The sequence below is a fragment of the Solanum verrucosum genome, unplaced genomic scaffold (assembly GCF_900185275.1).
Source record: "Solanum verrucosum unplaced genomic scaffold, falcon-dt-bn FXZP01000261.1, whole genome shotgun sequence".
In the NCBI taxonomy this organism is placed as follows: Eukaryota; Viridiplantae; Streptophyta; class Magnoliopsida; order Solanales; family Solanaceae; genus Solanum; species Solanum verrucosum.
The window spans coordinates 3,116,458-3,133,218 of NW_026019969.1; the positions used below are offsets into that span (position 1 = coordinate 3,116,458).

Below are 16,761 nucleotides of genomic sequence, written 5' to 3' on the forward strand. Positions count from 1 at the left end.
TGTGACAGACTGAAGTATTTGAACAATTCTTTTCTGTCTGCAAATGTTTTGCCTGCATTATATTTTCTGGGTTAGTCTCCTTAGTGTTGGTGAAAAACAAGGGATCACAGCTTCCCTCGTTAGGGTCAAGTTTTGGGATTACAGAAAAAAAGAGGTTGACAGATGTTTTGGATAGGAAGAGAGTACGGAAAAGAGAGGTGGTGGTATGAGCAAAAGGTCATTCGAAAGGGGATTAGTTATAGTCATCTAGTGAGATAGGAAAGGTGAAAGTCATGAATAAAGAGAAAAGATCAATTTCCTTTCCATCCAAAAGTGGGGCAAATCAGATAGAAATTAGACCTCTTGTATGGAGCTTTTGTTAATGCCGAAAAAGATGTAGCATTAAAAATAGACTAGGCACATATTCAAGTTTTCACAAAAGATGGTGTCCATTATTTGCCCTGCCAATCAATAATGAAAAACTAGTAGTACTCCTTTTCCTTCCGCTCATCTCTGTTCTGGTTAGATGGTCTTTTTTCTCCCAACGGCGATAACATTTTCTGGTTATATTTTCTTTATGAAGGATCAATGATGGTGACCCCTTATCTGCTGATGACCAGTCATATATTATTGACACGGTTCTCAATTACCACCCGGATAAAGCTGTCAAGATGGGAGCCGGTCTTGATTATATTACGGTAAGTGACACTTTTTATAAAAAAATTTTTACAGCATTTTATAGTGCCTTCAAGATATTTTCTTACTCTTGACCATATTCTACTCAGATTGTTAGTACCAAGGTTTTGAGCAATTTTCTTCACTTGTTAAAGTTCTTTAATTGTACAGCAAAGTGTGGACTCAAATATGTCAGGAAAGGGATTGTGTGAGCATATGATATAATTGTTTTCTGTACAGCTTTCTTCAAGTTGTTCATTAGTATTGATACCAGTGGTTGTCAGCTCATCATATTCCAATTGATCGTATGAGCATTTGTGACATGATAGAATGTTTCAGCCAAGTGAATAATGCAACGTCAGTATATTTGCTCATGTTTGCAGAATTTGCTGCTTTCTGTGCTGGAAGTTGTACCAATTGGTCTGAAGAGACTGAAAACCTTGTGTTAGCTATGCCTTTAGAATTAAGTTTTTTCCTGGTTGCCATTAGACTTGAGCTTTTGGTTAGTCAGTACTTGCTTGAGTAACTTTTGTTATTCAGTTATGTTCTACTTATCCAATTTGAGTCTGCCCACTTCTATTATTGGAGAACTTCTCTTCAAGGATTCAAATTCACGGAATTAAATCATTTCATCAATCTATACAACTTTTAGCCGTCAAAGCAGTAACAGTCAGAGTGTGGAAGGCACCAAGTAGTTCATAAAAAGCTATGTTCAGAGAACTAGTAACACAAACAATTTAGGGGATGTAGAAAAGACAGACTTGGATGCTGAACTTGTTTTATTTAGTCTTCAAGTGAATGTCCACCTTCCTTTTTCTATAGTCGTTCTCAAAGTAATGCCCACTCTCATAAATATAAATCAACAGATAACACTAGCAAAAAATACATTGGAACCCACTTTCTCATGTTTTCATCCAACTTTTTTGTCTTTCACAGTTCTCACCTAATTCTAAGTTCTAACATTTTCACCTAAATTCTTTCCTCTTGAAATGGATGTGGTACTTTTTATAATTTTGGGGTTGGTGGGAGTTGCAAGTAGGTCCTACACGAAAACCGAAATTTCTAACTTATCACATAGATATCTTCCGAGTTATTGAGGAAGACAATGATTTTTGTCAATATATCATTAGTACAAAGGCAGTGCTAGATGCTGTACGTACAAACCCATAAAAAGAAAAAGAAGCAGCATAACATTTTAATCTTCTGAAAAGAACTGTAGTTGTCCTCAATACATTTTGAATTTCTTTCCTTCCATATGGTACACCGTATGCAAGCAGGAACTATTTTCCATGTCTTCTTCTTTGACATGATGCTACCCAGACTATTCCAACAGCTCCCCAGTTGATCTTGGCATTGTCTGTTTGATTCCTTTCATGTTTAGAAAAAGCTTGCACAGGTGATGACTGATTTCACTATGCAAAAAAAGATAAGAGTGTTGTTCTCTGAGTCCTTCCTACATCTTGAGCATAAAAATAATAAGGTGTATCACAGGTAGGGGTCGAATCTATGCCTTCTGCTTAGGAAACAGACGCTCGCTCCATCCACTGAGCTACAGGTGGTTTGTTAGATATCTTCTGAGTTTTCCCATCCAAATCGGTGAAAAAAAAATCATCATAATTTAGGAACTTCAAACCGTTAGGTCTCATATGCAAAGTCAATGAGCATATTTTGCATTTTAGGTTATTATTCTGTTGTATTCTTTTCTAAGAACTATTGCATGTGTGTGTGCCCACAGTACACATTATGTTCTTTGTGGATCTAGTCTTGTCCAAGTTCCTCCTCCCTGTGCGAATCTTTTTTTCCGGAGGACAGGTCTCATTCGCTAAGAAAATGATTGTTGTCATTGTGTTCAGATTTGGATGGTTACTTCTTTTGCTTCTTCCTTTTACTCTCCAGGTCAAATGCATTGGTCCCTACTTGCCCAGTGCTCCCCTGTTATGTCATTTGCTTCTAATGCACAGTGTATTCCATTGAAATTTCAGTGGAAGTGTTTAATCACATTATCTCCTGCATCTATGGGAACTTTATTTTTAATCTTGTTGCTAGCATGATCTTAGTTGCGGTTTTATCTTACATGTGTCAAAGTTACTTTGAGCATTTTATGACTTTTAAGTTTCAAGTTTCTATGACCTAAGATTTAATCTGTGTAAAACAGGTGAGCAAACATACAAACTTCCAGGATACTAGATGCTTCTACGTCGTCTCTACTGATGGTGCCAAGCAAGATTTCTCCACCCGGAAATGTCTGGAGAACTTTGTCAGATCAAAATATCCTGATAAGGCTGAGAGTTTCAATGAAAAGTACTTCAAGAAGCCGCCTCCACCTCGTGTCCCCAAGATTGCTTCTCCAGCACCATCAGTTGGTTGATCTTCTCCTTTGTTTGGATAGTTGTATAGTTAACTTGGCCGCCTTGTGTTAACTTATGGTAAAACAAAATGTGCATGTTGACAAATTGGCAGTTAGAAAGGTTCTTGTGTATATAGTTTAGTCCTTAACTTATACTAGAATTTTCAACAGAGTCCCTTTCAAGGCTGTTTGGCAACGGAGGCTTAGCCCAGAAGAGCCTTAGTAATCCACCGCTACTGGCATTGATGATGATTGATAACTTCTTCTTTTTCTCTATTTTGTTACTATTTCCATTTCTGTGTCTTATTGTTTGCTTATTTTCCTTTGGTTAGTTGATGGCAGGGAAGAAAGAACATAACTAGCATTTACCTTTCCCAGCTCTCAGAAATGGAGAAAAAAAATCTAGTGAATACCTCAATGAAAAATACGAGTCTGATAATCTTTCATGGAGGACTTTTGTATTCATAGCTATACATATAATAATATTAAGACCAACATAATCCTAACCCCAACTTTTTATTTCAGAAAAAAACACTAGCCTCTGAAAAAAGTAGAGTGCTTAATACATAGTCTTAAATTTGTAACCAAGCGCCATTTTCGATTGAACAATTTAACTCTTCATTGAGTATTTTTGTTACCCTCTTAAATAATATAATGTGTGTTTTCATTTGTAGTAGGCAAGTTCAAACATAAAATATGTCATACCTTTTAATTGTGGACATTTCTCTAAGAATGAAATTTTTACAAATTGTTTAATTGAAATAGGGCTAAATTCATTGTCTAAATAAAATATTTTTTAATAAATTTGTTTATAATGTTAAACGAGAAAAGCATGAGGGCCGCCATATAGCAGATATTTCTCCTACCTGGATATCTATCATTTTGTTTTTCTAACTAAAAAGAGGATATGCAAAATTCATTCAATTTCTAAAGAATTTCTTCCTAACAGAGAAAGTGGGAAGCTATGAGTAGTTTGTCTTGTCAATGGCTTTGTGGAGCCTATGTCTATCCTTCTGGAAGATTCTTCAATCTCTCATCTTCCAACACTAGCACCTCCTCCCTTGCTGGCTTCACGATATATTGCAGCAATTCTCAATTTACTCCTGGACTCGGCCCCGGATCCTCGAAAAATGATCTCAAATTTGTTCTTCATGATGCTCTCGATGCGTCTGGTGTCAATACTACCCATGCCCGTGTATGTATTTTTGTTTTCGATCAATTTTCCATTAGATTCATATCTTGTTTGATTTACTTAGTTTTATATGAATGTGTGATCATTAACAGATAGCGAGAGAAGGATTCTGCTCACAAGTTCGAAAATTATCAAATATTGAGAGAGAAACTAGTATTTGCATAAATAGAGGGGTTGATTTAGGAAAAGCTGCTCTTTATATAGCAGCTGAGGATGATTCCCTAGTTTCGCATTCCTCTGTTCCGCTCCCTGTTGATGATTTCTTGGAGAGATTGGATCATCTTTCAATGGGATACTGCTCGCGATATAGCTCTTCTTTTACATCCTCTCCGGAACACTTCATTCACTGTTTAGAAAAGTATTTGTACGTTAATAAGGTAATTAAGTTTATTTGATTTCTATCATGTTGCTTCGAATCGAGTTAATCTGTTTTAGTTATCTGTTAAGTTCCCTGTATCTGTTTGGAAATGAATGCTTATTGATCAATTGTAAACTGCTTCACAGCCTTATATTGTATATTTGATACGAAGAAAGAAGCTTACCTGCTTCATTGAATGGTACCATCAAGTGGGAGATTAATATAGTTCTTCTTCTCTTTTTTTTAGCATAAGAAGCATGGCACTAGACAGATTTTTTCCAATCTTGTAGAAAATTTCTACTTCAACATTCTGTTCCATACTGCCATGAATGACCATTATTACTGAGTTAAGTGAACTTGTCATTTACAGCAGTGATTCAAGACTCGATTCATCACTTGGATGTTTCTTATAAGAGAGGTGAGGAGTAAAAAGTTAGTTGGAGTTGCAAGCAACAATTGAAACTGCACATATCAATTGTGATCTTTGTCTGAACCTTATCTGGTTGAATTTGATACTATGTTCACAACTTCACCCTTTCCCATTATCATATAAAGCTGGAAAGGTGGACCATTTGTGAAATACTTCAAATATTGAAAGATGGCTCTCCTGGGGAATTACCTTCTTTTCCCACAGTTTGCTTTTAGTCAATGGGAAGGGGACATATATACGCCACACTAAAAGACATACATAGTGGAAAGAGTTACAGCTAGGCAAAGGGAGGATGCAATTTTCAACAAGAATCAGGGAAATTTTGATTTTTTGCATTTTACTTGAAAAAGTCTTGCACAAGAATCCTATGGGGATCAGATACAAATAACCTGTCTATGCCATTCAACTAGATAAGACTGCAAAATAGTTACTCACTAAAGAAGTTCCATTTTCATGACTATGGCACAAATATTATTTAATCTGATTGTGGTGCAATATTTCATGAGAGCAACATGGACTTGATTGTTTTTTTAATTCTGTTATCGGAAACCTGTTGAATATTTCAACTAGATATTGTATCTTCTTGCTTGCATGTTTTCCCTTAATTTGTTGGTAGGATATACTGTTTGCTTGATTAAGTCTATGGTTGGTCTTACTTCCTCTGTTGATTGACATTATCTTTCAAAATCCTGATATGGTTCAATTCACAGGGTTTCCGAAGGACTGGTGTGACAAATCAATCAGAACCACGTGCTCTTTATCTTCACTCAGTGTGCCCCTTTCCCGCTTCTATTTATTGTGTATACAAACTATAGCCTTCATGTTAAACCTACAATTTTTGCTTTACTTCAGGTTTTAACACATCGCAGTGGTTCTGCTTCACTACTTTCCCTTTTATACTCAGAGATATTGAAGATGCTGCGCTTGTGGGGATTTTTAAGTTTTGATATTGAGGTTTTCTTCCCTCATGATTCTTCGAGCACTCCTCGAGGCTACTGCAAACAAAAAACTAAAGAATCTGATCAATCACATGTCATGACTACACAATCATTGCTAGAGGAGGTAAATTCCCCTGAAGAGTGTGATTGAATGTACTTCCATTTTATTTTCTTTCATTGACTTATCATTTATTAAATGTGTGTTCTAATGTATCCAAAGAATTCTGTTTCCTTTTATATGAGAAAGAGGAGATGTTTCAAAGCTGTTTGTGGTTTTCTAATACACTTCAGTCAATATTTTTCATTAGAGATGGCTAATTGTTCCACATATCAATCAACAACTTCATTATATAGTTATTTGACCTGATTTTGTAACTGATTGAAAGAGTTAGATACTGCTTTTACTTTATCATACCCTTATTAGCTGAGTTATCTTTTGGTTGCTTCGCTTTTATGTCGCTGGCACCTTTTTCTGGGATCGTTTGGGACAGTTGATTTACTTACGTAAGAGGTATACTGTTACTGCTCGTTCCGTTTCCACGACTGAGAAGATATTCTAAGAGAAACCTGGTAAAGCTACTTTTGGACAATATCGCTAATCTTCATTTCACAATGTGCCTTCAATGTAATTACATTTTCTTGCTGTCATATTTCGAAAAGCTCTCCATCTAATTGTCAACAACAACATACCTAGTGTATTCCCATGGGGTGAGATCTGGGGAGGGTAGAGTGTACGCAAACCTTCCCTCTACCTTAGAGGTGAGGTAGAGAGGCTATTTCCAATAGACTTAAAATTGTATGTGCTTCCATTTGTTTAATTCTTCTAATAGTTGCTCCATGTCCGTATACAGATGCTGAAAGATTTGAAGGATGCTTTCTGGCCATTTCAGCTTGATCATACTAAGAGTCCTTTCCTGAGAGCAGCACGAGCTGCCAACTGTTCAGAAAGTACCAATGATTCCGATGAAAGGTGTTTCAGAAGTTGCAAAATCCATCCCTAAATTCCCTTCTTATACTATAAGACTACACTTGTTTGCCCATCTTTTTATATCATTTCTTATTTTGCAACCCATCCTTCTTATATCATTCTCCATGCAGTGCATTCGAGCTTGCATCTGTCAAGGCTGCTCTGCATCGGCTAGAGCGTGGTGTTTGGACCAGTGTTCGTTTTGGGGACATGAGACGTGCACTCTCTGGTATGTGCATTCAAGTTTTTCCCTCTTTCCCATGAAAAAGTAGTGTTATATTTTTAAGAATTGTTATCGGCTCCATTAAGGCATAACCATTGTACGCTTCAATTTTGATAAGTAATAGTTGTACATTTGGGGTGTGTTCGGTACGAAGGAAAATGTTTTCCATGGAAAGTGTTTTCTAGGAAAATAAGTCGGTTTCTTACTTATTTTCTTGTGTTCGGTATGTAAGCAAAAAATATTATCCTAAAAATATTTGTGTATAATCTAGATAAACACTATGGGAGGTGGGGGTGTAGGGTAGTGAGGCTGGAGTTGAAGATGCGGTGTGTTGGAGGGTGAGCAGGATACAATCAATGTGGAATGCCACTTGTAGAACTTGTTTTGCCTACTTCCATTAGGGAGGTCATTTTCCTCATTTTTAAGGAATTATTTTTCCTAGAGAAATTGTTGCCGAATTTTTTTTGGCCAACTGAACATGTGAAAATTGAAAATGTTTCCTCCATACCAAACACACCCTTGGATGACACTCCAATAAATCTAGCCGTTCATATTATCTTTGTAAATTTCTATAGCACTCTGTAGATATGAGGGGTGAGTTTTTCAAGAACATGTTTGTTGCTAAAAATAAGGCAGCTTAGTATGTTCTGTAAATAGTTACTATTGGATTTTTTTTTTTTTTTGTTGCAGTATTGATTTCTATCTGATGAGAATAGGGATACAGTAGTTAGGAGTAGGTTCAGGTGTACTTATGTGCCATATTTGGCGGCACAATATCAAGAGAAGGTATGCTAATCTTTGTTATTTCTAAAAATAAAATCTATTGTTTGGAGAGAAGGTATGCTAATCTTTGTTATTTCTAAAAATAAAATCTATTGTTTGGAGAGAAGGTATGCTAATCTTTGTTATTTCTAAAAATAAAATCTATTGTTTGGAGAGTAGGCTGCACCTGAAGCAAACAGAAAGTACTAGCAAATTAAACTAGATAATCTAATACCAGAGCCTTCCAAATGTGTTGCAACTCTACCAGTATGTCACTCCAAAAATAACATTGTTCTAGGACCACATCCACATGCCATGCCAAGTGAAGCGAACATTTTTGTTGAAGTAGTCGTGCATTTCCTTTGAACTAAACAAGCCACGTTATAGCCAAAAGAGCATGATGTTGTAAAAATATACCTGCATTTCTCTTCCTTGATCCTTCACTCTGTTACAAGGGTTCGTCCTGGACTCCAGTGTGACATGTATTCTGGTATATCTGCCGTTTATTGGCGGTGACATGAGCATATCATCAGCCTTTTCAAGTGACTTCTGAGCAGCACATTAGTTTAACAAGGAAGCATACAACTGCTTCATATGATACTCCAAACAATCTCTTCTGCAGTCCTAAGTAAATGAGCAATGCAAAAGGATATGCACACAATTTTCGTCAATATCACTGCGCATGCAAACAATAACTGAGAGAACCACTCTTTTATATTTGAACCTTCAAGTCTGAAGTCATTGCGATGAGTTACTTAGTTCTTAGAAATTGAGGAGGATGGGAAAACCTTCTTTGAGGAACTTTAGTGTTCCATATAGAATAAGCTAAAGGGAAAGGGGTCTAAGATTTTGAACCCCTACCAGAAGTAGAAGAAGAGCTTGCATGCCCATAAAGGTAAATGAATCTGAAAAAAGAAAGATCAGTACCTGACATTGTTCATTGTGTTCTGAACCATCTCAAGACCTCCCTCACACCAGAAGTACATAGCTAGTCGGCAAGACAGAAGTAGGTTGTTCACGTCTTTGCCTGAATTTTTGCACATAAAACACCAACTAACATAACTAGTTCTTCATTTGCTCAAGTTTTCAGCTGTCAGGATCACTCCTTCAGCCTTTTTTCATGATTCCAAATTTTTCCACTTTCACCTCCCTCCACGGTGCATGATCATCTGTCAAATTCCACATTGCATAGTTGAAGGTATATTTAAGCCAGATGCCTGCTGTCAAGTTTCTTCTTCATGACTCCAGTGGAGCAGGCTTCATCCTAATCTCCGACAGTGATTATTTTGGACTTATACTGCTCTAAAAGGATGCATACCTGGATCTTGTTTAAAAACTTACTGAAAAAGCAAAAACTTTGGTTCTGTTTAATGAGTAATATTCCTTAGGGAATTCAGCTCATTTGTATTTCGATCCCACCCGACCTATTAAATTCAATGACTATGTTTGATAAGAAAGATCAAAGGTTTTTGAGGAGAAATACAGATGAACTTTCCCTGCATGGAAAAGACACCCACTTTTTTTTGTATCTTGTTTCTTCTAAAAAGGGTGGTAGGAGGGGGTATTAGGGCAGCCATCGACAGTGTATCAAGGCAGCTCATTTGGTCCAAAAATAGGCTGGAAGACGATTACTTCATGTTTCACTTCCATTTTAATATTTCCGCTGATAAGAAATTATGGTGAGCTGACCGGAAACCAAATTCAGCCTTTTTTTGATGGTTGATATGTTTTTCCAAACTAATCTAAAGAACTGAGGGATGTTTGGATTACTCCTTCAAAGTGATAAAAATGTTTCCCAGTATGGCTATATCAATTCAGTTTGAAGTTCTAACGTGTTTTCTTGTGATATCCCAGAGCCCTTTTATTACTAAGTTGTCTTGTTGTCAGAACTTCACAATTAGTCTGGTCTATCTTTGCCTGTTATGATCATTGTTCTCTTGTCAGCATGTGAACGTCTTATCCTCTTGCAAACTGATCCAAAGGAATTGAGGGATTATGGCGCTCTACTCTACCATTGTGGATTTTATAAGGAAGCGCTCCAGTACCTCACAGTGTACCAGGATGGTCAGGTAGTTTTCTCTGCTTAGGTGACTGTTTCGTCTTTATTTTTATCATTGACTAACTTTGGAAAATTGCATAATGCAGAAGGAATCGCTTGATTTGATTGATAATGTGGAGGAAGAAGAAGCTCTGGAGAAATTAATGATTCGCCTTAACCTTATCTTGATGGAGGAAGGTTGGTCTCCCCCCACAGATAACAAAAGTTTCCTGCGCAACAACTCTGAGCCCTGGTAACACTTCATGATAAGCAGGTTCGGGTGTATTTTAAGTATTCACTTGTGGAATCTACCCCTCCGAAGGATCTAAAAATGGACAAATCCTTTGTAGGATACTGTAACTAATGTATCAAAGAATAGATTAAATGTAACACAAAATTCAGTGTCATGTGTATAGGAAATGCTAGTCCTGTAACTAATAAAATTATGATTAACGATTCCAATTAACCAATGGAATAATAAAATGCTTCGTGGCATAATATGTCTGTAATGACAAAAAAATCAAGCCGAAACTCTACTTAGCTCTTCTTTAATTGAATTTTAACAATTTTAACTTTCCTGTAAGGGGTTGTGTCACCTATTTCTAATTGATCTGATAGCCCTCTTCTATTTTCTTTCTTTTTTATTGGCTCTGGTAATTTTTAGGGATTTATATATTATATAGCTGTCAAAATATTCGGAATTAAGACAACAAACAAATGTCTTTGTTCCAATTTCTTGAGAGATCGAGCTTGTCGGCAGTAGTACTATTAACTAGAGCACATGTGAGCAATTAAGACTTGCAATCAATCAAACTTTGCATCAAATCACTATATAATTTACAATATTCAATTATTATAAAGAGTAGAGGGTTCCAACAGGATATGAGATTCGTATCTGATTTTTGTTTGATTTACAGATTTTATAATATAATTGAAAAAACTTTCTCTAATGTATTTATTTTGTTGAATTATTTTTTTTCAAAATTTGTAGATAAACCGCCCCTTTTTGTTTTTAGGTTTTGAAATCAAGGCCTCTATAGTCTATACCCCCACTACAACCTTTAGTGGTCCTCCACTTCAAGGCATGCTAACTTTGTGCTCATGTTTTGATTTTAAAAAATTTCTTCTTGACAAGGTTTAGTCAACTTTTTTATTAAGAGAGAACTTTTTCTAACATATCAAATTGATAGTATGAGAGTTCAATGCAACCCACTCTCCCACTACTGATTCATAGCTATATGGCGTGCACACATGTTCATAGAATCAGTATTTTTATAAACCAATGTAAGACAATTTCAAACTTGGAAGTCGGCCAATTTCTCCTCAGTTAAGACTTACTAACATTTTCCATTCAAAATCTTGCAACAGATCATCTGTTATATTCATTTCCTTAAGACTCTATTGACATCCAAGTAAATCGAGTTGGTCAGACTCAGACTAATACTCAGTGGATTGCTCTTACTCTTATCATACTTTTGCTGCCCCGTAAGAGAGCATTATCCAAGCTAAGTATGAGCGCTTAAAATAAGATTCATTTGTGCATCCCTCTATAGTTAACAACAAGGACCTTTCCCTTGAATTGGTAATCTTTATATGTCCTCGAGATAAAGAGTGTTTTTTTATCTTGATGTTACAATTGCAATCAAGAAAGTGGAAAACAGCTCGTACCTAACTTGCTATGTATTGTTATCCAAAATTGTCGTCCTCCATTACTCCAAGTCGAGTCACATGGAGTTGACTACACTGCCTTTCAGATGTTTGGGTCAGCCTGGCAGTGGTGGAGAACTTATATCGGATCAGACCAGCAGGGTCTCCTCCTTTGACTTGGGAACAATTTTCTCGTGTTTTCCTAGAGAAATTTGTTAAACGAGCATGCTCACACACAAGTATGCTAGCATGAGGCCCTGACCCGATAGATGAAGATTGGGTGGTTTAAGACTTGTTACAATTATTGTAGAAAAGTGTAACATTTTGCCCAAATTAAAGACTTCCAATTTCCTCTTTTTCCCCTTTGACGCACTATACATGTTTATTCCATAAGTAGATTTCTAGAGACTCGTCACTCTAGATTAAAAAAATGGTTTGCAAGAAAAATCCACCCTACCTCAGCTTCACCCTTCTATTTTCATGTACAATTGGGTCAGGCAGGCTTAAAAATTACATGGCTGGACATTTACTCACAGAACTAATCTATGCCTTTCTGAGTTATGGATTATATGCATGTAACTATATAGAAAAATAAAGGAAAAAGAAAGTTCAGTGCCCTTCTTTTGCCATGGCTGCTTGTCTTGATGGGGCACATAGCCAGAACCCCTCATTCCAGGAGCAAGTGTCCGAGCTTTCATGACCATATAGTTCTCATCACTGTTGTGTGGTTAGCATGGTTACCTCAGCGAATACCGTGGAAGGCCTACTAGCTTTTCTGAAATCTCAGGTGTCTTCTGCAAAAACTTGTAATATGAAGTCCCGAAAACGTTTTGAATACTGCTTGGGATCAACTGCGGAGATTGAGGTTGGATCATATTGAAATGCTTTATATGCATGTTCCAGCTTCTTGCTAATGTCATAATTCTGTAGTATATCGATTATACTAAAGAATACGATGACATCATAATACTGCCCTGTAGGCTCTCCCACTAGCTGTGCCTCGAAATCGCTTCTTCTTACTGTTAATTCAGCCTTTGCTGGCATGTTGATACCCAATCTAATGGAAGCCCACCTGCCAACACCCAAGGGAGAAAAATAGGTTGTCCAGTCAAAATCCATTGAAAAAATTGACAAATGATATCCTCATGAGTGTAGTTTACCCTGAAGGATCAAAAAGAAGATCCATGTCAGCCCTGGAAATTCGAGGAGTTGATACATCACCACTCTGGTCTGCATTAGCTGAAACAGAAAGAAGAAATGAAAATCCTCCTTCATTTATCATGAAACGAGTGTGGAAAGACATGTATACCAGTAGGAGTCCGAACTCCAGAATTACGCGTCTCAGTTGTGACTGGTTCACCAGAACCTGAAACTTCTCGAAAGTGAACTCCCACCAAAAGACTGTAGTCCATAATTCTCTCCTGTTCAAGGAAGTCACAGTCGCGGTCCACTTGCCTGTGGAATAGAATGTTCAGCATACTTTGTAAAAGGAGCAAAACTGAAGGTAAAATTTGGAGTTCAGTTTTACACTGGCTTAAGCTACAATGGTTACATGTCTATGACCGAACATCAAAGCATAAAGCTCTTCTGGGAAGATTTATGATGTCTGTCACCATTGTAGAAAAAATCATTCTTTTAAATAACAGAGAAAGCGAAGAAAAAGCCACCTGCAGAACTCTTGGAACCAAACTTTCTGAAGCCTGAATATAAAATTGAGATCCAGGTCCTTGAGAGTAGTAGTGGAGTCAATTTGAGATTCAGATTTCTCAGTGACGCGGCCATGGGAAGAACCTTTCAAGTCAAAACGTCTGTGAATGGCATACTCAGTACAGAACAAGTTCCCCATTATGACAAAGCGAACCTGCTCATCAGTTGTTATTAAGGACAAACTCGATTAATAAAAAAACGACAGACAAACTCGATGCAACAAAAGCATGAACTCGTCAAAACACATAGTTCTAGTTGTCTCATATACCTTCTTCTGGGCAGGTCCAGTCAATTTCACACAATGAAGGCCAAAAAATTTAGTAACTAGAGTGTTCTCAAATGCTCGAACATGATTGTAATAAGCTGGAAGCATTCCTAAAAGAACCTGCAGTTGTGTGAACGAAGCCCCATTAAATCGTAGAAATGTTTAAGTAAACAGAGAAAATATGTGAGATACGATTCCACCATGCTTTGCAAGAGATTATTGGCTAGATTGATTACTTGAAAGACAACAATGTCTGGTTCTAGACTGTAGTTTTGATGACAACTATGTTTAGAAAATTCACAAAGATACTGAAATGAAATTTGATTACTAATAACTAGGCATCAGTACAGAGGCTTATCAATGATACTGAGCATTCTACATAAGTATTCAGTATAAAGGTGAAAGGAAAAAAGGATTCAGACTGCAAAGATTTTCATTCTAACAATCGACAAGCAGAAATTTTACTTACTTTTACTTCTGCCTTCTTTAAGGTCTTGATCATGTACTTGTCATCGTTGGTCAAGTAAAAAAAGCTTCCACTTTTTCCCGGGGATGAGAGCTCTCGAAGTGCATCATTTCCACATATAGATATCATGTAATCAGCTGGATCCACTTTAAACAGTTTCCTAAGGGTCCTGAAAACATAGTTATATTTTCAGATTAAATTCAACTGATGTTATAATGTTGAAATATTCTCCAAGCTATTCTGATGTGTCAATTGACTGTGCATGTGCAATGCAATGGAACTGCAACAACACATTAAGCTGAGAAGTACTCAAACTTCGCCTCAGTTATGCATTTTTGAATTAAGATATGTTAATGGAGCATTCAAAATAGTCCATTTATATGAGAGTAAAGTGTATAAACTCAACCTGAAAACTAACGGGCAGTAATCCTTCCACTTGAACTCACACGACTGGTGTGGAGGAGTATGCTTGGATCCTTCTGTAGGGAACTTTGTCCACACCTTTTCTTTCGTGTCAAAAGCTGTAGCTCTGAGATCAAGTGATGTAGCTGGAGCAGGCCTTCCTACAGAATGTCTGAGATGGCACCATAAATGAGCTACAAGCAGCAAGATATTGAAAAAGGATATAAAGATCTAAAAGCACTGCTATGGAAAATGCAAGTTGTCCTTCTTAGATACTCGAAAACTTATATTTGTGCATCCAGTAAAGAATCCTTGCTACCAAAAATAATAGTATAAGGTAAAGATCCCAAAAAGGAATTCGTGTGTAACGGTCCAAAACCATCAATAGAGATTTAACCAACTTGATCTTTTATTCCTTATTTATTTTCCCAAATACAATGAAGATAGGATTAAGAGCCACAAGAACAACAGTTGTTAGCAATAAAATCAACAACTTTAGACCCAAAATAAATAAATAAAATGGTTTTATTCAATTCAAATGAATACCTTATTCCCAGCTGCAAATTAAGCATGAGGTCATAGTTTTTATGCCCTTTCGATATTGTTGTTCCTGGCTTCTTGTTGGGTTGAATTTTGATGCAATGTGGTTGAAATCCTCTTGAATTATCTGAATCATCAGTTCGAATGCTTCTGGATTCTTCACTTGACTCTCTTGGTTGATCTGAATATACACTGTTTGAAGCTGCATCAGTTTCTGACCCCCAACTGTAGCTGCCATCTCCATTGCTCAACCTCCCATCCACAGAATTTCGCTTAGGCCTTGCATTATTTGCTTTTGGAGTCTTTGCTATTGGCAACTTCTGCAGAAATTCCCCTTCACATGGCCAAGTAACCATCTTTTGTGAAGGGTAAGCTGATATTCTTTCACCTGGACTAATCTGACATCCTAGTAGATCATTTGAATACACATCCTGAGGATCCCAATCGAAAGTACCTGTTCGTGAACCTGAAGGATAATAAGTCCCACTCTGCTCCCTAGAATCCTTACTCCAAATACCAACATAAAAACTCCCATCTGCCCATCGAAACGTGCCATTCCCTTTAGGAAATCCATCTTCCCAAGAACCATCATACCTATTCCCACTAGCCCAAATCATTGTACCATTACCATTCATTTTCCCATTTCTCCATTGTCCAATATATTGATTCCCATTGATCCATTGATATCTCCCTTGCCCATCTGGCTGCCCACGACGCCATTCTCCTTCATAATGATCTCCATTCACATAATCCCTTGTTCCTTTACCATGTTTCATATTGATCACCCAAGAACCTCTGTACGTATCATTCGAGCACCCTGTATAAGTCCCTTCACCATCCATATAACCATTCTTGAACTTGCCTTCATAGGTTGCACCAGAAGGCCAACTGAACTTTCCCTTCCCCATTGTCTTCCCTTTAACCCAATCACCAACATACATACAACCATCTGACCACAAATACTTCCCCTGACCATTGGGGCAGTTATCGCTCCATTTCCCCGTATAAATATCCCCATTGTTCAATATTTTCTCTGCATAATAAACCTCACCAGGGGCATCAAGGTCATCATCAACATGTGCCACTGACATTGTTGTAAAAATGATGTTTTTGGCTCTTTTCTTTGCAGTTGCTTTCTTTACTGTGAAATCCCTACAGGCCTTCAAAATGCCACTAAATTCTTTGTTCATCTCTCAACAGTAATCCCTTTAAAAATTCTCCTTTCCCTTTTGAATTCCACCAATAACCCCTTTCCTTCCTCCTTTACCCCAAATCAATCTTCATTTGAATCACCAATGTGAGCTTCACATGAACATCAACAATCATTTCTATAACTACCCAAGATCAAAAAACACAAAAAAATCCAATCTTTATTGTTATATCATGTTTTTGGCTCATTTCTTGAAAAGGGTCTGGATTTTCTTTGGTTACCAAATTGATGGAGAAGCTAGCTGTTGTATTGGAAAAAATAAAAAAGGGTGGCTTTGCAAATTCACATTAAAAAAAATAAAAGAACATTTTTTTCTCTATGTTTCTGAGATTGATTTGCTGAACTTGATTTATCTTTTTGTTCCTTTTTTCAGCTTTTCAGGAATTTGGTGTATTGGGAATACTTTGAAACAGAAGTTGTTAGGTTGATGGAATAGCAAAAGAGCAGAACAAATCAATGACTGGTTTTTTATTTAGTTAAAGCTCTTTTCTTTTTTATGTGTTTAAATTAAAAGGAAAAAAGAAAAAAAGAAAATTAGTATCTCTCCTTGTTCTTTTACTTTTTAAAAAATAAAAATAATAATAATAAATTTCGTATATTTGTGATTGGATATGA

At 36.8% G+C, this 16,761-nt stretch overlaps 3 protein-coding genes across 3 annotated transcripts in view; 2 read left to right on the plus strand and 1 right to left on the minus strand.

Annotated features, from left to right (window-relative positions):
• Positions 1 to 16,761, plus strand: part of LOC125815306 (NAD(P)H:quinone oxidoreductase-like) — a 166,483-nt gene that overhangs the window by 137,511 nt on the left and 12,211 nt on the right. The gene's annotated exons all lie outside the window — the stretch shown is intronic.
• LOC125815286 (uncharacterized) lies at positions 3,900 to 10,404 on the plus strand. The gene is made up of 8 exons (XM_049494728.1): positions 3,900 to 4,196; positions 4,286 to 4,570; positions 5,692 to 5,751; positions 5,834 to 6,043; positions 6,771 to 6,889; positions 7,018 to 7,115; positions 9,816 to 9,940; positions 10,017 to 10,404. Exons 1-8 carry the CDS (start codon positions 3,966 to 3,968, stop codon positions 10,164 to 10,166), a joined length of 1,278 nt encoding a protein of 425 aa, XP_049350685.1. The 5' UTR covers positions 3,900 to 3,965; the 3' UTR covers positions 10,167 to 10,404.
• Positions 11,880 to 16,359, minus strand: LOC125815268 (phosphatidylinositol 4-phosphate 5-kinase 6-like). The gene is made up of 8 exons (XM_049494708.1): positions 14,943 to 16,359; positions 14,401 to 14,568; positions 13,998 to 14,163; positions 13,532 to 13,648; positions 13,224 to 13,417; positions 12,866 to 13,011; positions 12,717 to 12,795; positions 11,880 to 12,628 (listed from the first exon to the last, which is right to left on the minus strand). Exons 1-8 carry the CDS (start codon positions 16,124 to 16,126, stop codon positions 12,340 to 12,342), a joined length of 2,343 nt encoding a protein of 780 aa, XP_049350665.1. The 5' UTR covers positions 16,127 to 16,359; the 3' UTR covers positions 11,880 to 12,339.